The sequence below is a fragment of the Botryllus schlosseri genome, chromosome 7 (assembly GCF_051294905.1).
Source record: "Botryllus schlosseri isolate E-star chromosome 7, Bs_hap1, whole genome shotgun sequence".
In the NCBI taxonomy this organism is placed as follows: Eukaryota; Metazoa; Chordata; class Ascidiacea; order Stolidobranchia; family Styelidae; genus Botryllus; species Botryllus schlosseri.
Window position 1 is genome coordinate 2166364 of NC_137242.1, and position 16020 is coordinate 2182383.

General features: G+C 37.3%; 1 protein-coding gene across 1 annotated transcript; it reads left to right on the forward strand.

Annotated features, from left to right (window-relative positions):
- Window positions 1–1678: 1678 nt before the first annotated feature.
- On the forward strand, window positions 1679–15984 carry LOC145442268 (short-chain dehydrogenase/reductase family 42E member 1-like). The gene is made up of 11 exons (XM_080320172.1): window positions 1679–3601; window positions 5237–5393; window positions 5458–5553; window positions 5726–5783; window positions 7320–7435; window positions 8413–8488; window positions 10814–10896; window positions 10974–11105; window positions 12481–12684; window positions 14139–14286; window positions 14654–15984. The coding sequence occupies exons 1-11, from the start codon at window positions 3510–3512 to the stop codon at window positions 14749–14751; spliced, it is 1260 nt and encodes a 419-aa protein (XP_080176298.1). The 5' UTR covers window positions 1679–3509; the 3' UTR covers window positions 14752–15984.
- Window positions 15985–16020: the final 36 nt, after the last annotated feature.

Sequence of the window (16020 nt, forward strand, 5' to 3'; positions counted from 1 at the left end):
TAGTACTTTGCCATCGTTACTCCTTTTGGAAATAGAGAAGTCATGTCATACATAGTGTATTGCATACCGGTAGCCTGCTTCACTACCGTAAGCCAGTGATAGGCTTACTCACTATATGCCGGTAGCAATGTGCCGGCAGATCACGAGTGCATTCGCAGATCGAGAGGTAACAAGGGCTGTTGGCGAGTGGTTCTGGTATAATACATCGCTATACGTGACTACCGAGGCTCGGTTTGACCATGGTTTTCAGTCAGCAACCCAGCTTAATGGTCAAGGCAGACTTGGACACCTAAATAATTCTAGACTACCAATTAGAGCGAAATCCACACTGTAAAAAATAAAGGTGGATTTTGGGGTGGATATGAGGTGGAATTTGTGAAATGTTTTCATACTCCAATTTCAATTCTAATCTAATCGCTGGTTTCCCTGAAATGCTGCAGGAGAACTATATAGTGCGAAACGAGCCAAACATGCTGTACAGACATTTGACATTCTCGTGCTGACGAGGATCAACTTTGATTTGATATGAAGTGAACTTAATTCAATTTAGTGGATATCACGAATTCAGTAATTCCAAATCTAATCTAACTTGCTAAAAAGAAATGTGTAGCTATAATTCTAATTCTAGTCTAATTTGGAAAACAATGTGAAGCTACAATTCTAATTCAAATCCAATTTCTTTACAAAAATCTATGTAGCTATAATTCTAATTCTAGTATAATTTGGAAAAGACTGAGTAGCTACAATTCTAATTCAAATTGTAATTGTAATCTAATATGTAAAGAACTGTGTATCTCAAATTCTTATTCTAGTCTAACTTGGAAAAGACTGAGTAGCTACAATTCTAATTCAAATCCTATTTGTAAAAAAAAACGATGTAGCTATAATTCTAATCCTTATGTAATTTGGGAAAGACTGTTAAGCCTTAATTCTAATTGTAATCTAGTTTGCTGTGTAGCTCAATAATCTAATCATAGTCTAGTTTGGAAAAGACAGTTTAGCTGTAATTCTAATTCAAATCAGACTTGCAGACATCTACGTAGCTATAATTCTAATTCTAGCGTGATTGGGAAAATACTGCGTAGATATAATTGTAATTCAAATCTAATTTCAAAAAAAAAACTATCACTGAGAACGTATATCGACGTAGCCTCGACATAAAAAAATTGAAAATGCATCGCAAGCTGTATATATCAGTATATATCACTCTTAGCAAAGAGCGTGTATTCACACCGAAAAGGGTGGTACAAGAAAACAGAACCCAACTCAGACTTATATTGCGGTCATAAATCCCCCGTGCCTCCCTACATCCCTGTGCCCCTACGTGCAACGGTCATACAATAATTGCGATTATGATTTTATACTCGATTTATACAGAAGAATAAGTCTGAGGCAGTACTGCTTTCGTGTGGCATAGGTGTATCCCCACACCCGTATATTAGGGGTGGTGCACGGGTGAAAATACGCAATCTTCTCGCTAAGACTTTTGAGCTCAAGCAGAAACAGAAAGAGCAAAGCATCATTCCGCATCTCCGCCCTAGGACTATGGAATATAACCAATTAAGACTATATTCCGATTCGATCATTCATTTACCATTGGCATTCAACAATTAATATCACCCTTAGTCAATTGATGCTTGATCCGGCGGTAGGAAATGAGCGATCATCCTGGTACCAATAATTATAACCTGCAGTTACATTCGCTACTGAAATTACAGAGTATTACGATTGATGAGACAGCGCGTGTTTCTTCATTGAACTGTGGATACCATAAATGATCGGCTTTTATTATTGATTAATTGTCTGGCACAGTAGTTGGCGAAGATGCGGGTATATATCGTCCAGTATGCAATCATATCACAGCGTGATCGCTGCGCTAGATTCTAAGGAATAGTGCCGTTAAAGCGAACAGGAGATTAAGTTATAAAGCTCATTACTGTGACGTTAGAGCAGGCATGAATCGGATTAAGCTTTTCGCATAATCTAGGATTGATAATAATCAACAAATATTCAATATGGTTTATGGGACTGCGTATGATGTTACAGGCTTCATTTACTTGAATATATATACTGGAATTAGACGAGTTTCTTGGAGGTACAGAGGTTTAATATACAATTGAATAATATATAGGTATTGAAATGAAACCGAATATTTTCGTCAGGGGTAATCGACAGCAGCTAGTAGTCAATTGGTAATAACATTGTATATCAATAATCCGTAATGAATTTATTTGCTTTGTTGTATTTCAAGATATACACATAGTTTGGTTTAACTGTATATGAGGAATTCTACAAACGTTGAATTGTAGTTTCTGCCCTGCAGTTAGTTGAAGTGATTGTTGTATAACGAGTTATAGTATAGAAATTATACACGCTCCTTGCAACTACGACTTAATTTAACCATGAGAACTATAGTTTTGATACTATTTTCCTCTGTGCAAGCCTTGAGACCTCAATTGACCGTATCGCAGCATACGAAACAGCCGTACTATACGCACGTTAGTGAAAATGACATATCCGTGAAGTCGTGATGAACTCACAGCATTTCACATAGTGCAATGAAATAATCTTTAATCATGTTAAGTAGTACTGGCATTGTACTCTTTGTGGTTGCATAAAAGGTAATATATTTGGTCTTTCATCATAATCCATATTCCATACTGCCATGATATCGTAATCAGTAGGACGATTCTATCTGACATGTCAAAATAAGTCAAAATTTTGTCAAAATTGTAGCGTTAGGTCAAAAAATTGTCAAAATTGTTGACAAAGTCGAAGAATTTTTGCAGCCTGCTGCTGTTGAACGTTATTTCTCCATTCTTGCCAAGCTACTTGGCAAGGACGCACATTTTCTATCCGAGATTGTAGGAAAGTATCTTTCGTTGTAAAGGAACAAATTTCAGTTGTTTCTAGCATAATGTGGGATGTAACTACAGGAATTCTTCATGGGTCCAGATTTCGTTAAAATAAAGTTTTTTCATGTAAAAACCTGTTGGTTTTTATGTCAAAAAAGTTTTTTTCAGGCCGAACTACTTCGTAAGGACAGGCGGATCGAACCAGAAATGGAGATAAGTAGTACAATTCTCACATTATGTGTGAAAACACCGAATTTTGCATACGTGAGGTCAAAATTTTGTCAAAATTGAGTTTTCTAAGGTCAAAAGATGTCAAAATTTTGATTTTTTAGGCCCAAATCTTCCTATTTTTAGTTATAGAAAATCTCTATAGTAATGAGTTATAAACGAACACTCGATTCAAATCCGAATCACTCAGGTATACTCGATTGCAACCAGCCTAATACAGTCGAAAAACCATGAATATTTAGCAAGCAAGCTTTTCCGCACAAAGTAAATCCGTGCCTCTTGCATCATGCATGAAGTCCTATAGCGCGTATCAGCATTTTCTGTCACTGAACAGCATCTAATGAACGACGCTCTTTGACTGTGATTGACGGCTAAACACTTCACTTTTGGAACAGTAATAGATAACCCGTGTAGTTGCGGGCAGCTATGTCGAGAGAGGCTGTGCTAGAACGTTTAAACATACGCCTGGACGAGGTGCCTGCGAAATTGGTCTTCAAAAAGGGAACGAACGGACACAGGTATAGCATGCTATTATGCTATTAAGTGCGGTCAGCGCGTTAATACTACAGTTCTCATTTGCGCTACCTTATGCTGCCTTGAAATATTAAAATGAGTAACCACGGTTTATTTTGACGACTCGACTTAACTTACTCAATTTTCAAAACTCGCTACTAGAACTGGAACCATACCTATTTTCAAAATTAGCAACTCGAACTAAAAATAAGAACTACTCATTTTTGAAAATTAGCACCTAGAACAGTGGTTCTTAACATGGGCGTAATTACTCCCAAAGGGGTAATTTACCAATTTTCGGGGGGTAATTCAAATTGACATAATTCTTATAAACTTATACCGCTGCACTGAAATCTTTTCAAACGTAAATATGAATGTAGGCTTACTTATATTTTAGCCAGCTTGTAGGCTATATATTCCGTTTCACTCAACACACCATGTCTGCTGTGATATCATAGTAATCAGAACCAATAGTGATTATGAATAGCAGAGTCGAATATAGTTTAGTATAGTGCTAGGTAAGTCCAATTTATTTTGTAGTAGTGCGGATCATATATTGTTACGCATGCTGGAAAATTGAAAGTTTTACACCTATAATGCAATAAAACTATCGTATAGAAATATAGTTATTAGTGTTGAAAAGTGTAGTGATCTAGTCTAGTCAGAAAAATTAAGTCTGACATCATCAAAATGCCTCCGAAGAAACGAGGGGAAGATATTGGAACCTTTTGGGTTCGCCTTCCAAATGAATAACCTTCTTCGTCGAATCTTTGTCATAATGGCATTGAACTGTCTGATTGAATTTCCTTCAACTTGTTGCTGTGAAATAGGATTTTCTGCAATGGTATCGATCAAAACGAAGTATCAAAATAAGTTTGCGATTTCCAATTGCATGAGATGCTGTCTATTATCCTCCCCTTTTCCTAGATGTGACCATTGGATAACTAAAAACCACCATCAGCCTACCCACTGACTTGATATTTTTAAAAGGCATTTCAGTTTACATTATGGCGTCACTATGAGTGAAGGCTGTAATTTGCTATTTTTTTGAAAAGGGGGAATTGCATCCGGTCATTTTCTTCTTGGGGTAACGGTATGAAAAAGGTTAAGAACCACTGACCTAGAACTAGAACTAAAAATACTCAATTTTCAGAACTCGCAGCTAGACCCGAAACTATACTTTTTTTTAATTCGCAGCTAGAACAAGAATTGGAACTACCTATTTTTTTTTAAATCAGCAACTATCCAAAACTAGAACTACTCATTTTTCAAAACTCGCCACTAGAACTAGAACTACTATTTTTTTTTCAAAATTAGCAACTAGCTAGAACTGCTCATTTTTTAAAATTTGCAACTAGCTAGAACTAGAGTTAGAACTACTAATTTTTCAAAATTCGCAACCAGAACTAGAACTAAAGCTACTCATTTTTCAAAACTAGAACTAGATCTACTCATTTTTCAAAACTAGCAACTACAACTAGAACTAGAACTAATTATTTTCAACTAGATCGAAATTATCTAGTTTTGCAACTTCTGCAGTTATTGTTCTGCCAATTCATTATATGACCTGTTATATTAGTCAACAATATTGTAGTGCCAATGCCAATACTTCATAGAAAAGGAAAACTATCCCTTTTCAGTCGAATTCTGCGTTTTCTCGTCACCGGTGGATGCGGGTACTTTGGTTATGAACTCGCTACTGCCATTCACGAGTTGGGCGGCCACGTGACTCTGTTCGACCTGCAAATTCCATCTAAAATCGAGAAAAGTTTGACTAAATCGCTTGTGTTTGTCAAGGTAGGTACTCAATAACATTTCAGTATCGAGCATGTCTTCAAGGACATATTATTGTTGCTGCAAGGGCGATGTTTGCGACTACGAAGCATTATTAGAAGCATGCAAGCGAGTCGACTGTGTTTTTCATGTCGCTTCGTTTGGGATGACCGGGAAAGATCAGGTATAGAATACGCGGTTGACTGGTATCCAGAGTTACTGTATAAAACTTTCAGCTTCCAAAATTGAATTATATTAACACATTTAAAATTAAAAGGATTAGATTATAATAAGAATTACTTAACACGCGAAAATTTGGATAATGAATTAATCAATCCGCTGTTTGAATTTTACAGCTTGACAGGTGGAAAACTTACGACGTTAACGTTGTCGGAACGGAAAACGTTATAAAGGGTGAGTCACGCTTTGAAATCAGCCGCATTTGTGAAATGACATCGAGAAAGCGGAGCTCGCGTCGGATAGCGTGGCTCTGACTGGAAATTTGGTGGATATCGCGATTCGAAAATACTCAAAATATCCCCCCGTCCTTACTGGGGCTGGAAAAAATCGAATATCTGAGTGAATCGATTCTGAATCACGTATTATGCTTTGGGTCCAGTCGAGTGTTCGAGTATCGTTCATTGTGACGCAATACCAGTATGCAAGATGTTAAAGTTCAAATATGTACCTTTTATGCGTCAACAAAGAATATGAAGCCCGTTCTTCATCGCATTGAAGATACTTTGGTAACCATACCGATTTCTTTACACTTTGTCACTGTGATGTGGGTTGATCATGACTTCAGAAACATGTTATTCTATTTTCAGTAAACATCGTAGATTTGTACTATCTGTTTCGCATGCTGCGATGTGGTCATTGGCCAATCAAGGGTTTGAAGGCTTCCACAGTGTAAAATAGTATCGCAACTCAGTGTTTAGATCAAGTCACAACTCGAGTCATCTTGAGTCCTTGCACATTTTGACTCGAGTCAAGTCAAGTCAATCGATTTTCGAAGGTGACTCGAGTCAAGTCAAGTCACTCGATTTTTTAAGATGACTCGAGTCAAGTCGAGTCAAGTCAAGTCAAGTCATTTTCGAATTTTCGAAGTATGAGTGATGATGCAAAGACATTACAGTTTGGTAACAGGGTGAAAGACAGATTAAATGGCCATATAGTTTTAATCAAATAACGAATATAAAGTTAAATATACATCCAAAAAGGCGTTGTATCGCTCAAGCACATTTGAAGCTGCTAGTAAATGCGTGAGTAAATGCGTATAGCTACATGCTACAGTCTGTTAATATCAACCAAAATGGAGGACCGAATACGAAGCCTTGAGAAGTTGAAGCAAATTGATATGGTACAGTGCACTACCCATCTACACATCCGCGAGAATATATAAACGCATGATCTATGTTCGTTCGATTTAGATTATGCAAGAGAGTTGGTAAAGCTGAGGACTGCGTAATGTAAGCAGAAATAAAAATACGTTTCTATTTGATTCATCTTTTACTAAGACAACGTATGCTGTGATCGTTTCGTTTGCGGTCAATTTACAATCATTGAATGACTGGTTGCCCTCACAAGTGACATTGGCGTATCGCAAACAACCCGAACATACACAAGATACAGTGATTTAATCGACACCGTTTACTTGATGACTTGAAATTGACTCGTAAATTTTGCTAAGAGTCACGAGCCAATTGACATTTTTGAAGCGCCGAGTCAAGTCAAGTCAAGTCATTTTTGCAAACTGACTCGAGTCAAGTAAAGTCAAGTCATACGAAAAAGATGACTCGAGTTTGACTCGAGACAAGTCATGACTCGAGTCATCCCAACACTGTCGCAACTACGATTCTCGTTCATAAGTTATCTTTGCCGTATATTCAAATAAACCCCGACGTATAGGGAAGGATTCATAGTAGATTCACCGCAAATTCTCGTCCACAGCTTGCCAAGAGTCTGCAGTGTCGAAACTTATTTACACCAGCTCCTACAACGTCGTGTTCGGACTGTCGCCAATCATAAACGGCGATGAAACAGTGCCTTACGCTGCCCCATCGGAGGTAAGTACACTCTTAGCCAGGGCCCAGGGGTGGTCAACCTTATGCTATATTCACGGCCGCATTTCGATTACTTATGTAGCTCACGGTTGCATTCCAGGACATAGCCGTAATGCGTCTGGACCAATGTCAAACTGTCCATGTCCATTTCCGGAGAACTCCGGACCAATCTACCTTTTCATGTCCGCTTAATATACTCACCGAAATCGAGAGTGGTTGTATTAGTAATAGTTGTTACTGAGATCCGTCGTAGTCGCGCCATGCGCGAGAATTTTTCCAGACTGAATTTCGTCACTTTAATATTAGTGGTTTCACATATTACTATCAAATATTCATCGTTTCTCAGCCCATGTGATCAGATTGACCCGTAGAGTTGATGGAGGGATATTTTCGAAAATTTAGGGCAAGTTATAAATGATGCATCTTCGGGTAGGACAATTGTTGTTAGTCATGCCATTAGTTGCAGGCTGTTATTTCTTGACCTCCCATCAGGATTGCCGGTATAGTGGAAAGGTTTTGGAATCGCCCAAACGTACACCGGAAACAAATTTCTTTCGTGATGAGCACACGATTCTAAGTTGGTATTTCTATATGGGGCGCATCTTTTTCTCTGTTGTTCCCATCTGCACTGTGGGGCTCAGATTGCAAAGAGCGCTACTGTCGTAAAATCAAAATAGATAGTTGCATTGAATCGCGCATCGCGCGAAGAAAATATCAAGATTAATTAAAATGAACTCGAACATTCGGGAGTCAAATTAAATTTGCATGTTGATAGCCGCCATCGCTTACAAATTGAATTACGTGTCGGCCGCGCAAATTTCCTGCTACGGCCGCATGTTTGCCACCCCTGCTTTAGAGCTTTAACAAATAGTGTACTGGGCAAATAATTCGGTATAGCCATTTGATCCCGGGGTTTTCTTGGAAGCAAGTTCGCTATTGGCTATGTTCCATTGCACGAGTACACGGAAAATGTTTTGCAGATGTTCGACTACTATTCACGCTCAAAGCAAGAGGCTGATAAACTCATCTTGGCCGCGAATGGTACAGAGATAGCCGGTAAGGCCTACAAGAGAGCGGATGCATGATTTTCCACGTGTGGAACAATAGCTTCCCTATACCAGAGTGGTATCTTTAAGATATGTGCTTGATCTTGTTTGGTGATACGACTGTTGATAGACAAAGCTTATCTTTTGAAATGTCTTCCAGTTACTGGCGATTAACGCTGATGAGTGTTAGTCGAAACTATTCGGAGTGATTTGAATATATTGTGATATACAGTATTATTAGATTATTATATATATTATTGTATTAAAGAAATTACTGATATTTCCAAACATGATTTTTTTTCCATTCTTTCGAACTATAGTTCGAATCAGACTTGGATAACTAGATAATTCTTGCTAATTAGTAGGTTTAGTAGGTAATTAGTGCGTTTATGGTTCTTTAGAATCGTTAGGGTGTGAGATACTCGAAAGGTGCCGTTGTGTAACCCAACAGTTTAAGCTTTGCGGGATATCTGCTTGTTTCGTTTTTTGTTCGTCTCTGTTCAACCGATCATGGATACACTTGATGTTCTTAGGTTTCAATCCTGCATGGCAGCATTTCGCTATCAGCTCCTGCATTTCCTATTTCTCGCTTGCAAGCCTTTGCGTCGCATAGATCACATTGGGATGCGGCTCAACCACCGCATAGCTATTTGTTACGCAAATCAAAGAGAGAAATAGTTTTATAGCATGTTTTTAAAATTACTTCTTACATTTTGCGCAATTCTTGATAAACGTTGCACTAAGAACTTGCATGAGCATGATAAAATAGAAAAAGTTGCAAAAAGTTGCACTATTAAATTCCTCCAAACAGCTTAAAACATCATGCTAGATATATTTTGAGTATTTAGGAAGCTGCCGGAATCTGTGAAAAATTTGCAAAACCTGCAAAAATTTGCCCTACCAATTAGACCAGTAGTTCTTAACCTTTTTTTCTCCAGCGCTCCATTTTAAAAATTGTCTGGGTCTGGCGCCCCCTACTTTAAGGACTGTAGTAAAAAACAATGGGTTAGTGGTCGAATCCCGGTATCAGGTTGGGACTTCACTATTAGACCACTCGGCTAATTAACGATGTAATTGTATGTGCTATATTTTCGAAATCAAATCCAGTTTGTTTCAACAACCATCGGGTAAGGCCCACTGGCTCATAGCATTTGGTTCGATATCGATGTAGCGTACACATCCCGAATTCTCCTCTGCGATTGGCGGCAGTACGGGGAAGTTATTTGTAATGGGTGTTGTTTTATTGCTTTGTGTGACTACTAAATCAACTGAGAATTTGGTAGAGATTTGCTCATATTAAATTTAGTATTGCATGAAGCAGTATTATCCTTTATGATACGATAAAGAAATATTCGGACGATTTAATTTTGTAGCTCTCAAACACAAGTATATTTAGTTAATCATTTTGGCCAAAAAGCATCGAAACATCTTCAATGTGCAAAGGGCATCACTATCAAAAGTTGTACAGTACAGCGCCTTTTCGATTTCGACACGCAGTGCGCTGCAGGATACCATACCCAGAGCGATCAGTATAGGTATCAGTTTTTAAATATTTTCATCAATTCAAAACACACAATGAAAAGATAGGAAGGAGTCAAATTCATTTTACATGAATTAAAATAAACCACTGCATTCATGGAAACGTCGTTGGTGGATGTTTCGCGATGAGCGCAACGAGAAGCGCTGTGATTTGACAGATTTTGTCGATATATATTAGTTTGCAATGAGAATTCTGGGATATATAGAACTATTGTTCTACGATAAAATCATACGTCCTTACTACACCTTCTACTGCGGGTCCATTTTTCTTTAGCGCCCCCATACCGCCCCCCTGAGCCCAGCGCCCGACATTTCGCCCCTGAGCGTTTCCGCCCCCTTTAAAATCCAAATCGCCCCGTGGGGGCGCTGGAGACAAGGTTAAGAACCACTGAATTAGACTAATTAGACTAATTCTTATTCTAATTCTAATCTAATTTGCAAAATGTTTCCATGCTCTCATTCTAAATCCAACCTAATTTCTGGCTTTCCTGTAAATGTTACAGGATAGCTGCGTAGTGCGAAACGAGGCAATCTTGCTGTACAGACATTTTGCTATTCTCATGCCCGTAAGAATTGACCATCATGATTTGATATTACCGAAACTTGATTCGATGTCCAAGTTTTCGCGAATGCAGTAATTCTAATTCTAATCTAATGTGAGAAATTGTGTAGCTATAATTGTAATTTTAATCTAATTAAAAAAAAAACTTTGTATTTGTAAGTCGAATCCTTTTCTAGTTTTTGGAATCTGGTTCGAATCAGATGACCATCTAATTGTGAACTTGTTTCCTTGTAGGCGGCAGGCTGTTGCGCACTTGCTGCCTGCGCTCAGCTGGAATATATGGACCGCAAGAACGTAAGCACATTCATCGAGTCGCGGTAAGATCATTAATTATTGCACGATATAAATCAAAATTATAAAGTCGATTAAATATAGCTTTATCTTCGCGCGACAGGGATTCATCAGAAAGGGCATTGTGATTTTTCAAGTCGGCAACGCGCGCTTGGATTGGACGCACGTGAACAATTTGACGCAGGCTCATCTCCTTGCACTGCCAGCGCTGTCTGAAGCTACAGGAAGGATCGCTGTAAGCAGACTTTGACATCTGGATCATTTTCAGCCTTTGCAAATTACATTAGAACGATTATAGCTACACAATTACTTCCCAATTAGATTAGAATCACAATTATAGCTACGCAATTATTTCAAATTAGATTAGAATTGTTATTGAAGCTACGAATGATTTTTCCAAATTATACTTTGTTACAATTATACCTGCAGAATTATTTCGAAATTAGATTAGAATTAGAATTGCAGCTACAAATTTGTTCTCCAAATTATACCAGAATTACAATTATAGCTACACAATTATTTCCAAGTTAGATTAGAATTAGAATTGCAGCTACAAAGTATTTTTTTCCGAATCATACTAGAATTACAATTAGAGCTATAACACGATTATTTACCAAACAACTAGAATTACAATTATAACTACACGATTATTTCCAAATTAGATTAGAATTATAATTGCAGCTACAAATCATTTTTCCAAATTATACTTTGCTACAATTATAATTACAGAACTATTTTCAAATTAGATTAGAATTAATATTGTAGCTACAATTTTATTTTCTCCAGATTATACTAGAATACAATTATAGCTACACAATTATCTCCAAGTTAGATTATAATTATAATTGCAGCTACAAAGTTTTAATTCCAAGCTATACTCGAATTACAATTATAGCTACACAATTACTTCCAAATTAGATTAGAACTATAATTGCAGCTACAAGTTTTTTTTTTCAAATTATACTGGAATTACAAATATAGCCACACAGCTTTCTTTTCGGGTTATAATAAAATTACAATTATAGCTACCCAATTTTTATTTCCAAATTAGATTATAATCAGAATGAGAATTGGAATTGGAATTCTATAGTTGTCTAATTTGACTAATTACAGCGAAATGATGGTAATTTAATTCTTATCAAATTGTGAAATGTTTCTTTGCTCTAATTGTAATTCTAATCTAGTATATGATTTATAAGAAAATGCCATTGGAGAACTGTATAGTGCGAAACGAGCCAAGCTTGTCATTTGTCACTCTCGTGCTTATGAGCTTGAGTATACACGGTATTCATACGTTTCTGCAGCGGAGCGAACATAGTTAGTACCCTGTCCGCCCCTCATTAAAATCGCTAGTAAAATCTATAGTTGTACTGCAATAAATTTGGAATCTTCATACAATATTGGGTACCTTAACTACATCAGTTCTCCTAACTCCAAATTTTACCAAAAATAATTTAAATCTCAAAGTGTCAAAAATTTTAGAGCTACATTTTTCGTTTTTAGATCAAAAAATAATCACACTACTTGTAATTATAATGATGCACCATATCAATTGCAAGTACTTGTGCAGAAAACTCATATTTGTATACCTCTCTTTATATTTTATTTAGGCTGGTAAAGCTTACTTCATATCGGATGGAAATCCAATAAAAACCTACGATTTCCTGAAGCCTTTATTCTACGGCCTTGGAAAGACCGTGCCACGGTATAGTCTGCCGATGACTGTGATATATTACATCGGGTTTTTGATGGAACTGATTTTCTGGCTCCTGAGACCCGTAATTCTTTGCGAACCTCTTCTCACTAGAACCGAGGTAAGAATGATTGTATGCATATTTCCTCCTAATGTAAATTTAGCTTGACTGCACGATGTTTCTGATACCATTGAATACTGTATTCGAAATGAAGTAAACACAAATATTTTCGCTTCCACCGGTTGTATTGAAAGTGAGCAAGAATTGTTAGGCATGGTTCTTTTAGACAACTTGACAATTTCTTGGTGTTGACAATAAAATTTGAAATAAAGTCGTTATTTTTTTAATAATAAATTAACAAGTTTCAAATTCCTGTGCCTCCACGAGGCAAATTTGGTGTGTAGTGTTTGTTAGGTAACCTAACAATTCAATTAATGAATCCCCGGAACCCAGGAAAAGTTATTCTTGAACAGCTTCCATAGTAAATGAAATATATGAGCCTACACCTACATCAGGGGTGTCAAACATACGGCCGGCGAAGCAATTCTGAGTAGATTGTAAAATGCCTGTGTTATCCAGCACATTGCTAACAAATCTTGAAATCTTATAGTAAGAAATACTTCCCGCAAGGCAGCAAATGTCAAGATCATCGGCCACATTATGATCAATTGATCATTTTACAGCGGTAGTCACGATCAGGAACAAATTGGTGACGCTGACTTTCAATTCCGTGACACTGAGTTCAGATTTTTATGGAAAAATGAATCAAAAAGTAATTAATCAGAAAAGCGAAAAAGCCAAAGCGAAACTGTTATATGCAGGTCGCATGGATAATATAATAAACAAAAAGTACAGTTAAAATACATTCGGTCGCACTACTGTGTCACTTTTGACTCAAAATGCCAAAGATAGACATAGAAACGCTAATCGCGATTTAATAATAAAGGATCAAATTCTAATGTCCGCGTTGACAGTTGAATCTGTTGTATTCCTCACAGCGTGTACGCAGAGTTAATGCCAGATTAGGACTAAAGCAAAGGAAGCATAGACACTTGCCAACTTATTCCGTCGTTAGAGTCAGTATTTTAGCGATTAATAAATTAATTCAGCCGAAAAATCTTAAAATATTTTCCAAAATTCCGTTGTTTGCTAATAGAGGTGTTGCTAGAATATAACCCTGTGATCCGTAGGATAGGATTGATGATAAAGTATTCAAGGGAAAAGCAAGGGTGTAGATTTTGTGGTAGCATGTTGGGACCATTTGACTGGTCCGGCCCGCGGGCGATTTGAAGGTTTGAATCCGGCTCGCGAAGCCAGTTGAGTTTGACACCCCTGACCTACATGATCCCAACCAACTGCAACCAAATTTATAAACGATATCTGTAATTGTTAAATGCAGGGTGTTATCAGACCAGTTCACCCTTCCCAGAGTCATATCGATTACACTCCCTCCTACGCCGTTAAGTTTATGTTGTTATTGTTTCATGTGTCAATGTTATTTTCTTCACGGTTGGACGAATCAATCAATTTTTCTCTCTCTTCCTATACACCTATATGGAACCGTTGTATTTCAGGTTTTGAAGATGAATGTTTCGCATTATCAAAATCAACGCTTGGCAATGAAGGAACTCGGGTACAGACCGTTCCAGTATGAGTTTTCTGATGTCGTGAAGCTTTATATTAAAGAAACCTATCCGGATTTGAGCCAAAAATATGCTGTTGGTAAGTACATAATTACGTTTTTATGTTAATCTATGCCGTAACGATCTGATATTATGATTATATATACGCATTTTAGCATATGTACTTTATCGTGTGTCGATGTATCTCATAGCAACCTGCTTGATGAAAAACTGTATAACTAAAGTAATATAATTTCTGGTTTACTGGACATGCTACTTTATAGTGCGAAACGAGCCAAGCTTGCTGTACAGACAATTGCTATATTCTTGTGCTCACCAATTCAGAAATTCTAATTCTAATCTAATTTAAAAAAAAACAGAGTAGCTATATAGTTCTAATTTCAGTCTAATTTGCTTTAATAACGTATTCTTGTTTACTCCCCTGTTTACACACGCTTTTGTTCCAGACAAAGAGCCCAAGAAAGTCGCAAGCCATTCCGCGTTCGGTCGCTTCGCGCTTTACATTCTGTTGTTGTGTTTGCTGCATGTATTAGTGACGATGTAGGTAGAACGTAGAAGTTGGACTCGAGGAAAGTTACGTGAAGCTCATTCTTAGATGACAATTAGCAAGTTATGATGTCTTGCTAAAAGACTGAACTGCTGGTGATATTGCGAATGCTTTGAATTCCTATGACAGTCGTGTCTAAGTTCTTAATTGAAGTGGTATTGAAACTGAAGAATTTAATATGCATACATATTACCAACATTACTACTCGACAGGATTATTGTCAAGACTGTTAATGATATAATATGTGACCCGTAAGTGTTTGCTTAACATAGCACAGCCCTTTTGTATTAGAGTTGTGAGTTGTTTATAAAAACCTTTATTCCGGATTATAAGGATTCCTTTATTAAACTGGCAGGTTGCCTAAAAAACGCTGCACATCAAATTTGGGTCGATTCCAATTGATAGATGTTAAAAAAATGTTTTGTATCGATTACAGAAAAATTTCAATTTTACTTTCAACCCCATAAAATTGTCGAGTTGTCTGCAAAAACGATACAAAGCAAATTAGACAACTTTACAATTTCATGGGATTGACAGTAATAGTTGAACCTTTTTTTTTTTCAATAAATTCAAAATTTTCAAACTCGTGTGCGTTCACACCTACAAGTGGGAATCGAGCCAAATTTGGTGTGCAGAGTTTTTTAGGCCACCTAGCAATGTAATCAATGAATCCCCCGGAGTTCGATAAAATGTTATTCCTGAATAGCCCCTGTGTGCATTAATGCGAGGAGCAATTGCATTACAGTAACCTATTGAAAAGCAGATGACGATCCTTGGCGAGATAACCTGTCCAAATGACCATCTTGCAAGGTGCGATGGATACTGTACGTTTTACAGATAAAGTCTACGTCCAGTTGTTGGAGTTACACAATGACTAAACTGATGCCGCATAGTTACGGCCATGACGTATCTCGTGTGTCTAACGTAGAGATGTATTTCAAGATCTATTTCATGTGAACATCTGCCAGGCCCGTGGAAGACTGTATTACAATACTATTTTTGAAGGTAGATTATTGAATGGAACTGTTGGGGCGGGAACGATGTTTTCACGTATTTCTAAGGGATGGAACATGTCATACGCCGGTAATGAAGGTGATACATATCTTTCCGCCCCTTTACCACCTGAAATATCCACTCATATGCGTCGATGTTCTACCCATATGTTCAGTTATCGCTTTTTATGACGGAATGCCATGTATTCTTGAGAAAATGAACATCAAGTACATATCATGGCAGTGTACGTTTTATAGTCGATGCGAATAGCCA